Below are 14689 nucleotides of genomic sequence, written 5' to 3'. Positions count from 1 at the left end.
TTATAAATTGGAGGTAGTTCTGAAAATAACTTTTTTTTTGTTTTTGTAGTTTTTTATTTTTTTAGAACGATTTTATATTTTTTGGGGATTTTTTTCAGGGGAAAAACAAAAACAGGGATTCCAAAACTGCTCAACAGGAGCAAAAAAATTTGAAAATTTAGGGACTGGCAGGGCAGCGGTGTTCCTGTTTCTTTATGGCAATGAGTTCAACACTCTGCTCCCCATAGCAGAGCAGTTCGTCACACTGCGTGCACAGAAATTTGATGCCTGCAAACACCGGCTGTATGTTAGGGACCATTCTTCTATGGGGTGGTCCCGAAGGTGTTGCTCCACCAGTGGAGGTGCTGCCGCCATCTGTGGGTAAATTCCGTGCCAGCTCCCTGACACTCTCCCTGGCAAAAAATTTTGGGTGTCTTCTTTTGACATGCCTGATTAAATTGGCATTTCCGAAGCTATATTTTTTTAGAGGATTGCCTCTGGATAAAGTACTGCCACATATTTTGCAGGTTACTTTTGGAGCATTGACTTTTTTTTGTCCTTCAGGGATGTCATAGAATTTCCAGATGAAATGGTCCTTTTTCTTCTGGTGAGGAGGGTCCTCATCCAAAAAATCGTCGGAATCACTGCTGGATGACTCCCTTGCAGCCATTGCTGTAGATCAGGAAAGTAGGAGATGAAAACAGTACACAGAACAGCTCTTGCTCTCTCCAAGTACAAAGCAATAGTGAGAGAAATGGGTGGGTTTCACACAATTTGAAAAAAAAAAGTTCTGAACCAATGAAAAGTGTTATTTTAAAGTCACATGGCTTGACGCGCTTACGCTACGCGCCCTGGGGCGCGTCCCGGGGCGCGTAGCGTAAGCGCGTCGGGGCGCTTACGTTACGCGATCGTATGCGATCTCGTGCTTCCGGGTGCGCTTACGCAGTACGTCATATGACGCATCACGCAGCTACGCGATACGTCACGATGTTGTTTTCGTTCACGGGAATAGCGCTAACGGGACGCTCACCGGTACGCGCCGTAACATTGCGCTTACCCGTGCGTTCACCGGTACGCGCCCCGGGAGCGCTCCTGGCAAAAAATATTTTAATTAAAAAAAAAAAAATAATTACATATTTATACAATATAAAATTCATTATAAAAATATTATTTCATACCTATAGAGATTTGCTATTAAAAAACCTATGAAATTCACTGAAAAAACCATAGGTTTCACATCAGTTATAGTTAGGAATTAGCATTTAAAAAACATATTAAATTCACTGAAAAAACCATAGGTTTTACACCAGTTATAGTTAGCTGGGAATTTTACTCGCATAAAACCATTGAAATTCCCACGTTATAGTTAGTTGGACTCACTATAACTTGCGCGTGCAATGCACTGCTGATGACGTCACATATTACATCACTCATGACATGGTCAGTGACATCACTCATGACATCACTGATGACACCATCCTTGTGACAGAGTGACAGACCTCCTTTCAATGTAATGTAACCCTCGAAACACATATTCAAAAATAGAAACTAAAATTTTCAAAAAAATGGAGATACCCATACCAGTTACAACAACCAATTCAGTAATTCCACCATCTATATACACATCCACTCATTCACCAACAGTTCTATGTAGTCAGTCATACATATACTCACTCATCATATGTAGCGATACACCTATACATCCTGTTACACACCGACAGTCATCCAAAAGATACTGTCACACATACTCACACATGCAAATAAACTACTAAATATCCATTTATTTGCATATACAGTTATACACACACTACCACTTTACTTTTAAGGAAACTTACACATACTTACTCTCTTAAACAATCACTTATAGAAACACATACTAATTTAAAAAGGAACTCTTACAATCCCTCACTCTCACATATACTCACTTATATACATCAATATTCACATATACTACATTAAAACATATGTAGTTACTGATAAAGACACTAGTGAGACAGTCATTCACTCACTAACATACACATCCCCCCATACAGTCCTGCACATGTGCTGTATTGAAAACACATACAAACAGAGAGTCAGTCATTCATGCATCTGTGCTAAGTAATACTCCCACCAAACCATACAAACACTTATACTGATACTAAGAAAAACATCTAATAACCCATATACCTACACATGTAACTACACACCAACCCATGCAGCCACTTATACACAAAGTGTGACATTAATACATATATTTAAATATTTAAACATTACTCACTATTATTTATTTTTCAGAAAGACACAAATTCACTGGATGGTGTCATCAGTGATGTCATGAGTGATGTCACTGACCATGTCATGAGTGATGTAATATGTGACGTCATCAGCAGTGCATTGCACGCGCAAGTTATAGTGAGACCAATAAGTATAACTTGGGAATTTCAATGGTTTTATGCGAGTAAAATTCCCAGCTAACTATAACTGGTGTAAAACCTATGGTTTTTTCAGTGAATTTAATATGTTTTTTAAATGCTAATTCCTAACTATAACTGGTGTGAAACCTATGGTTTTTTCAGTGAATATATATATATCTATATTCATTCACTGAAAAAACCATAGGTTTCAGACATGTTATGGTGGGCACCCCGGGACACTGCAGGAGCCGGCCCTGGGGGGTAGCGGTTCCCAGTGCCACGTCAAGGCTCCAGGAGGGGGGCCGCGTGGACCCCCTCCCATATTTTACAAAGCTCCGGGGGGTGTGGTCCCCAGGACTTGGGAGTCCGTCACGGACCCCCCAAATTGAATCTTTAGTGCCCCGGGGAGGTGGCGGTCCGCAGGATGTGTGGGAGGGTGGGGTTGAGCCCCCCCACACAGAGTATTTAATAATAAAATAAAAGTCCCAGGGGTGGCGGTCCCCGGGGCTGCGGGGGGTCTGTGTGCTCCCCGCAATGTCAATTAAGTCGAGCCCCGGGAGGTAGCTGTCCCCGGGGCTCGGGGGGGGGGGGGGCCTTAGAGACCCCCCAACATTAAACAATGAAGCCCCGGGGGTTGGCGGTCCCAGTCCTCGGGGCTGCAGGGGGGCCTTGTGCCCCCTTACAAATATTCACATTTGCCCCGGGGGTGGCGGTCCCCGGGCAGTGTGGGGGGGGGGATTGGCCCCAGCCACACTTTATTTTCAACATGCCCCCAGGACTTGGACCCCCCAGGGGCTAATTAGCATAGAAGCGCGGGAGATCGCGCTTTGTTTTTTTGTTGTTTTTTTTCGGCAGGATCCGCGCACTTTGCGTGGATTTTGCCAATAGTTAAAAAACAAAACATTTTTTTTGTCCTTAGGGGTCCTTGTGGGACCCCCTGCGCAGGCCTAGAGGGTCAGGCTGTTTCTACCCTGTCCCCTTTTCACGTTTTTTTCTTAGGTTTCTTGTGCCTCGGTTCTACCGAGGCACAAGATGGCTGCCAACACTTCCGGGTTTGGAGTGTTGACAGCCAATTAGCATACAGCTGGTGCTCGGCAGGGTGCGCGGATCCTGCGTGCCCATAGATATATATGTGATTTTGATTTTCTCAGGAACTACGGAACGGATTTACACCATTTAAGCAAAAGGCACGACTCTGATCCAAGGGCTACCTCTTTGGCAAATTTGGTGGAATTCTGTTCAGCAGTTCGTGCTGTAGCTGCGATTAAAGGTTCCTATGGGAAATTGCACGGGGAAAACAAGTTTTAGGACCCCCCTTTTTTCTCAGCCCACGCTTGACGAATCACCCCGAGACTTTCAGGATAGGAGCAGACAGGAGCGCTCCACCAGTTTTGAAAATTTCACGAAGATTCGTCAACCGGCGCCAAAATTATACCAAATAGAATGTTACGGATTTCCTATGGAAAATCGGTCCTAACTATAACTACCTACTGCCGACCGCCAGTAGGTACTATACATATATATATATATATATATATATATACACACACACACATACCACTGCAGATATGTTGCATTCTACACTTAAGCTGTTGTCTGAAATGGAACAGAGGTTGCACAATACATGGAGGTGAGTGCTTCCACTGGAGAGGAATTACTTATACTTCTCACACAGCCACTGCACCTTTCCCAGGAATGATTTTATTCAGGGTAGTGACAAACTGCTGGTCTAGACAGGGTTGAAGTGGGACAGACTAAAATCTCAGATCAAGCCCTGTGGTGTGGAATTGAAATGTGTAGAGCATACACAAGAAATATACAAGGTAGAAATTCAACTCGTCCTTGCTAACAGACAGGCTGAATGTATCACAACTAAGAGAACATAGAGACAAGAATTTAAGCTAAATTAGGTGAATGAGGTCTCCCAGGTGGTCCGATGGGGCATAATGAAGGAGGTAATGAGAGGAAAATGCCTCAGCTCAGCAGGTCAACAATAGGTATATCTGGGTGCTCACTGTGGAGAATCTGTAAGAACATCTTATTGATGCGTTGGTATAGAGAGAAGGGATCTGTTTAGACTCTGAGATGGAAATTCCTAGGGGGCAGATCAATCTGTTATCTAAATGCTCCGGAAAGAGTACTATTGAGACTCAAGCAACACTTTTATGAAAAGGCAAACGTAACCAACAAACTCTTCGTATGGAGGTTCAAAATATTGAGAGAGAAAGCCTGGATCCCCAATGTTTTAACTAGCAAAGTAAGACATCAGAGCAAGAGAAAAAGTAGCCATTCTCTGCAACAGAGGCCCTTGAGATGTTTTTGGGAAACTTACCCAGCCTACCTAAGCCATATCCTGTCGAAACAAAGTTAATGGAACAGGAAATAAAGTAGAAAAGGTGCAACAAGTCATTAAAGGGCTATTAGTGTAGAAAGTGCTGTGTCCAAGATGGGCTGACAAATGGGTTTTACAAGAAATTCTGTTTGATGGTAGCCCCCAAACTGGCAAATTACATAATGCGTTCAGGAACTCAGGTTCGATCAATGAGGCCATGTAGGTAGCTGAGATAGTGTTAATATAGAAATCGGAAAACAAAAAAATTAAAGCACTTCGTATAGTCCGATATCATTAATAAACACCGATTATAAAATGTATACTAAGATACTGCCCTCACAATTGGAAACAATAATGCCATATTAGATTAACACAGAATAATCAGGGTTTATAAAGAATAAGTTCATCTTTGGTAACATTAGGAGGGTGCTGCACTTAAATGAAAAATCAAATAGGAGGAAAATCCAGATGGTAATAGTCACCCATCATGCACAGAAAGCCTTTGATGGGTCATTGAAGTGGTCATTTAAAAAAAAAAAAAAAATATATATATATATATATATACTAGTGCAGGATGGAGTCAGAATGGTCATACAGGCATTCATAAGGATTAGTTATGTGGCACCTAGGACAGTAAGTATAATCAAAGTAGGATAGCAACTGCTAGGTAGAAGCATGAGATAGGGACGCCCCTGTCTCCACTTCTATCTTCCATCTCAGTGGAACTCTTGGCATAATAAATTACGCAAACAAGAGACACTGATGGGATAACCGTTAGGGGGCCTCTGCAGAAAATCAATTTATTTGCAGATAGAACAGTGCAAAGAAATGATTAGCCAGGAAGAATCACTCCCATCAATACGGACTGTGTTATGAGACTATGGCTCCATATCACATTTTAATGTCAACCATGAGAAATCTGAGATATTATCTTTTTCAGTGGGTCATAGACAGCCTGAAAGAATAGAGGGACTGTCGCCACTTTAATGGGTGAAGCATGACATCTGATCATTGGTGGTTAATATTATGCTCATGTTACATAGGCTGTATACAGACTATTACGGTCCATGGATTGCAGATGTTAAAAAAACATGACAGAAAGCATCCCCTTTGTCTGGTACATAAGGCACTATTGGGTGAGGGAGCCTTGGACATGCAGAAACTATTCCTCTGGTACTCCCCGCAACGGAGACTCAGATCAGCCAACACAGGGCTTGTTCAGGTTCCTAAAATCCAAAAAGCCTGATGGGGAGTGAAAGCCTATCCTATCAGGCAGCCACACTCTGGAACAGGATGCCGTTCATCATTAGGCTACAGCCTAACAGGCATCAGTCTAGGAAAATGATCAAGACCTGGCTCTTCCCCCCCAAAATAATTTTGCTACTTGCCTGGACAACATGCGACACGCCACCCTCAGCGCCAAGACGCTTCGGCATTCAAGTGCATTACAAATATGCTACTTAATTACTTACTTACTGCCACCTAGGAAGAAGACTTTTCCACCACGCCTTTTGTCCCTTTTTTCAGGGATTACCTGTTCTCATCCGTAAAACTCAGCACCGTAAACTGTAGCATGATATTGAGAATTGCGTTTGGGAGGTTGTCACCTGCCCGTGACCCGAAAGGCGGTACAGGAGCTTAGAGAAAAGAGCGGGCTGGGTCTTCCATTCAAAACAGCCTGGTTGTAGACAGCATTTGCAGCCATCAATGAGAGAGTCTGAGAAAGCTTGAAAACATATGGAACATGCCTTGATGGGCCAGACCCAACAGGATCTTATATAGCCTCCGAAGAAGAATAGATTGTAATCTCAGGATGAGGCCTTGACGGATGAACTAGCATTTTTCCAATCCCCATTCACTTAAAAAAAGCTAATCCGGGATTAACAGCGGCTTCGAAGGTGGATGTCAACACCAAATAGAGATGAAGACTGTGGAATACTGGGTCACGTTCCACTCAGGAGTGATTACGTTGTGCAGCAGACAATTTCAATAAGAAAGGGTTGAGAGGCTTGCACTAAATCCAGTAAAGAAGCAGACACACGAGAATGAATTCCCTTTCAGAATATTTTTCCCATAAGTACCACAAAGGGTCTCATATCAAACATTAACATCACATTGAAGGAAATCTCAATGTTTCTGAGCACCTGAGTACAATGCTTATGACCACCAAGGAGACTGCACTAAACAGGCAAATAACTGTTCAGGCATAAATTATGCCTGCTCATACCGAAGTCTGTCAGGAGTGTTCAAAACCAGGAAATGCAATTTAAGCTATTGTACAACTGGCATCTGAACCCTAGGAAGTTCAAAGTTGTGTATCCCAATACTGATGGGATTGCTGGAGAAACTGTGGGATGGGATAAATATATGGTGGCCGCGCACAAGGCTACAAGCATTGCAGAAGGAAGTAATGGGCCATAGGATAAGCGTACTGAGATATCCAATACCACATGACCTAGGTGTCCCTATACTTGCACAGCAACTACCATCTTAAGAGACTATGTCAAGGAATCTCGGGCAGTTGGTATTACAATGATACAATCAGTGAAACAGATAATAGCAATCTGATGAAAAAGGAGTAAACACCGACAATTACAGTCTGGTTAAAGGAGATATGGAGCATTACAGCAATGGAAATGTTAACCTATGATATGAAAGGGGCAAACATATATATATTTAGTGAAATATGGAAACCACTGGTGGACTACCTGCAAATTTGAATATTTGTAAAGGTAAACTATTATAGACACGCATCCTATTACCTTCAAAGGCTTTAGCAGCACTGACCAGACTGGACCATTCGAGGCCTGCTGCTGTGTCAGGGAGAGGCATCATTCCTGGATCTATGCGCCGCACGGGCTTGTCACGAATATCCGTAAGTGAAAGCTCTGATGCAGAGAGATTAGCTTAAAGTGAGGGGAAAAAAACAGAAAATAAAGTCAGAATTCACATTTGTTATTGAAAACATCAATTTCTTAAATATGCCACACGAAAGGAAAACATCTACGTACTACTATGATAATCACTAAATGTAAACAAGGGTGAAGTTTTCCTAGTAAGGTGCATCGTAGAGAGAGCCCTGCAGTCTTGTTTTACCTTCCACTATCCACAAAAGTAGGGCACCAGTTTAAAATAGCCATGAAGAACAATCAAGCTAACAAAGTGCCACAATACAAGTTATAGTCCCGTTATAAGAATGCTATATTCCGGAAAAACACTACAAGATAAATAAAGTTTAATTTTGCTGCAATTCACTTAAGTGGAGCTTTTGCTTTAGATTGGAAGTATAGAGTGTCCAACTGACCTCCATTGGTATTTCCTGCCTGTAGGTGTGTTCATTAGCATGTTGTAGGGGCACAAACAGGATCTTTAAATTCTCTTTTTCGATTGCTGCTATGTTCATATTGGGTGCACTTCCATTTTCCAATGTCTCCTTGCTGTTTTCAACTTGCAATACCTAAAAAGCTGACATGTTGAAAACTGGGGAATTCTCAATATCCATCATCTTTGGTCTAATAATGGTATTCCCCCGAAAATACTATTTGAGTGTATGTGCCAAAGATGCATCTTCAAGGTTGTCTCCATTTAAGTATGTTTCTGTTCCACTATATCTCGGACAGCTAATGAATGTTTTAAATGGACCTCTTTTCATCGCTGTGGAAGGAGGTTGTGAAGTCTTGAAGAAATATTTGACCATTGTTATAATTTCGTCTTGTTTGCCACTGGCAAAGAGGGTGACAAGAGTCCAACCCGTATGAGCATGATGGTTTAGAGAGGTCAAACTCTGTAGTTAATACAACATTTAAGATTTTAATATAAATTCCCATCCTCTGGACGACTTTGCAATGCCCTACAGTCAACCCTCACAGATTGGCCTATTAGGATCTTTTACTGTTGTCCTGTTCAAGACTGCTAGGACAGTATACTTTCCACTGTGCCTTGTGCCAAATGGCTAAAAGCAACTACCTTCAGTCTGATTCATCAACAGTTGATCAATCATGCCTCCCAGCTCCCTTAGACATCAGGAGGGCCAGTCATCGTCCACCTTCCCCAAAAACCAAAGCTCTCATAAGGGCTCACTGCTTCCTATACTTAGCAGAGGGGACGGAGTCCGCGAATTAGATGTAACAGCGAAAGCTGCCTTTGTGAATACCTAAATATTGAATACTGCGCCAAGAACCGCGTGATACGAACAAGGTCCCCTCTAACAGAACCCCTTGAGGGTTGGAAATATCACCTCAACTACTAAACAGCATCACTAAGAAGACTAGCCTTGAGAAAGTCGTGGGTTACATTCCCATTACGACGAAACACGTGTTGGCTGTGACGTATCCTGAAATAAAACAACACCAAAGAACACCTTGACTAATAAGGATCCAATTATTTAAGAATGTATTTTGTTGTATGATGAAAATTACATATATATATTCTGAATTATCTAACGTGTGCTAAGGAGTCTGTTTTGTGTGGCCCTTGCCGAATTAGAAGAGAGAGTGTGGTTCTCTTCTCCTTTTGGCACCGTCAAAATAAAATAACTATTCGTTGCAAATAACACAGGTGTACTTTCCTTTGTGGCGCCAATACCTGGAATTAATACCACCAACTGCGACCAAATAAGGGCTTAGTGAAGCCTGGTATATGTATGAGAACGGACTCTAACCTCTTGGAATTGATTGCGTCAGCAAGAGACGTAGGCTTCCAAACTAGGCCCGAAATTTCCTTTGTGTAAGTCTACCTTAAAGCAAACTGAACTGCCACAGACTATTCTATAGCTGGGGCAGGAATGAACTAGCAGGCAACTGTGTTGTGCACAGAGTTCACTGAAGTCTGATATTTCGCAGCCCATCCTGTAACACTCCCTGACAACTGGAATTTTGATTAGAGCAGATTCAGTATTACTTTATCAACAGTATAGTTTATTTAAAAGCCCAAATCAACAGAATTTCCATTGCGGGCCATGGTGGGCACCCAGGGGAAGAATTCACTTGCTATTGCAGAGGAAAATATGTTGGACCACCCAGGGAACAGAGAATTCTGAAGGCAGGTGTGACAACTTAGCATTGGGGGTTTTCTTGAGAGTGTAGAAAGCCTAGATATCTTTCAATTTAGTAAGGGACGAGGCAAGCAAAATAGCCAGCTAGACACGTTCGAGCGGAGCTCCTGCCAGGTCCCATAATATGGAGTAGTTTCTGTCCTGTAACTCCAGTTCTGTAGTAGGGGTAGCTCTGTTATAGTCATAATCTAGTGAATAGTCCCGGCCATGTGCGTGGACCCCGGAGCAATCAAAAATAATCTCTTAAGTTGTCAAAACATGCAGAACTGCAGAGACACTTAAGAGAGAATTTAAAGACAGATAATGCAGCCTATATCCACAGGCTATACTGTCCAGTACTTCAACTAGAAATTCCACCAAAAATCCACAAACAGCACAGCCTGTCCAGATTTCTCCACAGAGAAAAACCTTGCCTTTACCAGCAAAGCCCTCTGGAATGATAGAGAGGAAGAAGTGGACAGACAAGCCCCATAGGCTGCCATTATGTGGCTCAGAACAGGATACTGTGCCTTTAAGAGAACTTTCCAGAATTCTCACAGTATCCCAGAATGCACTGCAGGTCCCTTTTACTTTCAGTTCTTTTTGAAGGCGTAACACGCCAGACCTGTAGCATTCCTTACATGAATGTCTCTCTCCACCGGGGAGGAGGGCGGGTGCTTATGACTATAACAGAGATATCCCTACTACAGAACTGGAGTTACAGGACAGAAACTACTCCTTCTGTAGTAGGGGATCTCTGTGTATAGTCATAATCTAGTGAATAGAATGGCAAGCCCATCCCCACACCAAAGCGGCGGTGGAGAAAAAGAAAATAACACCACTACTGTGCGAACAGATTTCGCAGCGAAGCCTGCCCAACCTGAGCGTCTGTCCTGGCATCAGTGTCCAGACAGTAATGCTTAGCAAAGGTATGGACCGACTTCCAAGTGGCCGCCTTGCAGATTTCTGCAATTGGAACATTACGTAGCAAAGCAGTCGTGTAGATTTGCCCCTGATGGAATGAGCCTTAGGTTTACCCCCTAAGGTCTTATTAGCCTTTTGGTAACACAATTGTATACAGGACACAATCCACCTCGAGATGGACTGTTTTGAGGTAGCAAGACCGGTCCTGACTGATCCATAATTGATAAACAATTGGTCTGACCTACGAATATCCTTGGTTTTATCCAGATAAAATTTCAACACCCTCCTAACATCCAGGGAATGCAGGGACCGTTCCGCTGGAGATGAAGGATTCTGAAAAAACGTAGGTAAAGTTATGGTCTGGTTAACATGGAAATCAGATATAACCTTTGGAAGAAATTTAGGGTGAGTACGCATAACAACCTTAGCAGCATGAAATACAGTATAAGGTTCTTGGCAACACAACGCCTGAATTTCATTCACCCTGCGGGCCGATGTAATGGCCACGAGGAACGCCGCCTTCCAGGATAGGTGCTGCAACGAAGCCTTATGAATAGGTTCAAAAGGCTCCTTCATCAATCTGGACAGCACCACGTTCAATTCCCATGAAGGCGAAGGAAGCCGGACAGGAGGGAACACTTTCTTCAAGCCTTCCAAAAAATCTTTGATCACAGGGATCTGGAAGAAGGAAGTCTGTGAAGGGCTGTTCGACCAGTTGATCCATAACGCATTCCCCAGCGTCCCCTGCTGGTAGTACCTGGAGGCGAAGTCTCGGCATTTGCTGTTTTCGGCGGTGGCGAACAGATCTACGTCTGGAGTCCCCCACCTTGCGAAGACTTCTCCTAGTACTTCGTCGTTTATGACCTATTCGTGGTTTTCCTGAATCAGTCTGCTCAGTGCGTCGGCCGGAACATTCTGCACACCTGGTAGATGGGTAGCCGTTATCGTCAGTCCTCTGGCTAGAAGCCAGCGCCAGATCGCATGCGCCCCCTGCGACAGAGTGCGCGATCTCGAGCCCCCCTGCTTGTTGAGGTAATACATCGTGGTCGTATTGTCCGTCTGTACAAGCAGAGAGTTGGTCTGGAAGGACTGATGAAAGGCCTTCAGTGCCAAGTGAACAGCTCTGAGATCCAGGAAATTGATGTGATACGTGGACTCCGTCGAGGACCACGTTCCTTGTATCTGTAAGTCTCCGGAGTGCGCCCCCCAGCCGTGGAGAGACGCATCCCTCACGATAGTCTGTGTGGGAATGTCCTTGTGGAAGGGAACCCCTCTGAGGAGATTCTCCGCTGAACACCACCACTTCAGAGACTGAAGAGCATGCAGAGACAGTCGTATCTTGTCGTCCCAAGATCCTTTCCTCTGATCCCACTGATCCTCCAAGCACTCCTGCAATGGTCTCATGTGCAGCCGTGCGTGTGGAAGATACAAGAGCCCAGTAGAGAAGACACCGCCCTCACTGTTGTAGATGGAGCGGTCATAAGAGCCTGAGCATTCCGAAGGAGTGATAATCGTCTCTCCTCCGAAGTAGACACGCTTGCCGACAGCGTATTGATGGAGGATCCCAAGTACTGTATGCACTGGAACGGAGTCGGGACAGACTTGGACATGTTGATGTGCAACCCCAACTTGTTCAAGAGAACGCACGTCTTCTGGAAGTGCGCTTGAGCTTCAGAGAAGGAGGAGGCCTTGATCAACCAATCGTCCAGGTACGGGTAGACAAACACCTTGTTCTTCCTCAGGTGTGCAGCTACCACTGCCATGCACTTCGAGAATGTTCTGGGCGCAGACTTCAGCCCGAATGGCAGTACAGTGTACTGATAATGATTGGCGCCAACTTGGAATCGCAGGAACTTCCTGTGTTTGTGTGCAATGGGCACATGGAAGTACGCATCCTGTAGGTCTATAGCACAGAGCCAGTCTCCCTGTTGCAGCCGAGGATAAATCTGATGCAACGACAGCATGCAAAATTTCTCTCTGCGAATCCACTTGTTTGCTTGTTGCAAATCCAGAATGGGCCTGAACTCGTTCTTGTCCTTCTTGCGAACCAGAAAGAACCGGGAGTACAGACCTCTTCCCCTTTGAGACAGAGGTACGTCTTCTATCGCCCTTTTACTTAACAGGATATCGGCCTCCGCCTGGAGCTCGCGCAGCTGAAACTGTGAGCTGACCGGAGGAATTGCTGGAGGCGGGCTGGTGAACCGAAGACTGTATCCATTGCAAACAATATTCAGCACCCACTTGTCCTGAGTAATTTTTCTCCACTCTGCCAGAAAAAAATTGAACGCTTCCCCCCACCGGAGCGGGTAACGGATGTAGGGGAAGTAACCGCTCAGGGCCGAGACCCAGCCGGACCCCTGTTCGCTGCTGCGGACTGCTGGCCGCCTCTGCCCATCTGGCGCTTCTAGAAGGGTCTTCGGAACTGCTGCTGCTGTTGTTGCTGCTGTCCTGAAGTCTGCCCACGCCCCAGACCTTCTCTGGAATGGGCGGTAGGTCTTCTTCTCCTTGGGCTTCTCCAACCCGACAGCCGTCAGGGTCTCGGCCTCCGCCTTCATGCGGGCCATCTCGTCATCCGCATGCTTGCCAAATAGGGTTTCCCCCGAGAAAGGCAGATTGGCCACCCGCTGCTGAGCCTCTGGCTTGAGCGATGTAAGGTGAAGCCAAGCGTGGCGTCGTTGGTTGACACCATGACAGTACCCATGTGCCGCCAGAAGAGACACATCAGCCGCAGCGCTGATAAGTTGGTTCAACACCAGCATCCCCTCCTTCAGAATCTCTTGAAAGTCCTCTTTCTTCTCTCGAGGAAGGAGCTCAGCGAATTGCTGGAGGAACTCCCATAGGGCACGATCGTATCGCCCTAGCAAATCCGCGGCACTGGCCACCTTCATTGCAGTAGATGCCGTCCCACAGACCTTTCTGCCTGCCGAGTCTATCCAGCGGCTCTCCTTATCAGGAGGTACCGTATAAGACGGGGTGGTGGCATGCTGCTTCCTAGCCGCCGTCACTATGACAGAGTCCGGTGTCGGATCCATCCGAAGGAAAGCCGGGTCAGAATCCAGGACCCGGTACTTCTTAAGGAGCAGGGAGCAGCCTTCGTCACCGCGGGAGTGCGAAAACTCCTCGGCGGGCTCTACCAATCCTGGTACTAGAGGCAGCAATGGTCGAGACAGGTGCTTTTTGTGGAGCGTCTCGAAAATCACGGACGTCGTGGGCGTAGGCACCGTCACCGTGATGCCCAACTTAGCTGCACCCCTCAGCAAAACATCTTGGAATGTGACGATGTCGTCTACGGGCGACATCCTCGTCCCAGGGGATTCCCGCAAAGCCGGTGAGTAGTCCCTGGTCCCAGAAGAGTCCATGTGGGACCGTGATCTGCGCCTCCTGTGGCGTCGTCTTGATCTCGTTGACGACCTGTGACTACTTCGCGATCTCCCCCTCCGACCGGATCGATAGCGCGATCTCCTTGGCTTCGGACGCTCCACAGGCCTCACAGGAGTAGTCGACCTTGGCCTGACTGGGGTCCTCGGCTGAGGGGTCCCCTTAGGCGGAGTCGGGTATCGTGGCAGTGAAGCTGTCCTCGGAGGAACCGCAGGCGGTCTGTCAGGTGGAAGCCGGGGAAGAGGCTGAGGATGAGGTTGAGGTTGAGGATGAGGTGGAAGCAGAGGCGGGGTGGGAGTCTGGGGCGGAGGTTCCTTGGGCAAGGGAGTAGGAGGTGGAGTCGACCTCGGCTTAGGAGGTGTATACACCTCAGAGTACACCGAGCCCGGTGACTTTCCCTTCTTCCTAGGCTGAGGCGATGGAGAGTCCCCTATCGACACATGCCGCCGGCTAGAATGACTCCTGGTGCCAGAACTCCTTCTGCGCTTCTTTGGCATCGAAGAACGTCGCCCCGACGGCGACCGCCGGTCCCTTGACGGCAAGCGCCTCTTCCTCTATGCCGAACGCCTTCTCTTCGACGCCAAACGCCTCCTCCTCAACGGCGAACACCTCCTCCTCAACGGCGACCGCCTTCGCCTCGGCGACGAG

General features: G+C 45.8%; 1 protein-coding gene across 2 annotated transcripts in view; it reads right to left on the bottom strand.

Moving 5' to 3' along the window:
* Positions 1–14689, bottom strand: part of SIPA1L3 (signal induced proliferation associated 1 like 3) — a 780343-nt gene that overhangs the window by 90642 nt on the left and 675012 nt on the right. For both annotated transcript variants that reach the window (XM_078660667.1, XM_078660669.1), the window contains one exon: positions 7470–7613. In XM_078660667.1, the coding sequence (XP_078516793.1) occupies positions 7470–7613 (144 nt within the window). The remainder of the gene's footprint in view (positions 1–7469; positions 7614–14689) is intronic.

This window comes from Lissotriton helveticus, chromosome 9, assembly GCF_964261635.1.
Source record: "Lissotriton helveticus chromosome 9, aLisHel1.1, whole genome shotgun sequence".
NCBI lineage: Eukaryota > Metazoa > Chordata > Amphibia > Caudata > Salamandridae > Lissotriton > Lissotriton helveticus.
Note: the sequence above shows the minus strand (reverse complement) of the source record. Positions and strands in the feature narration are given on the sequence as shown.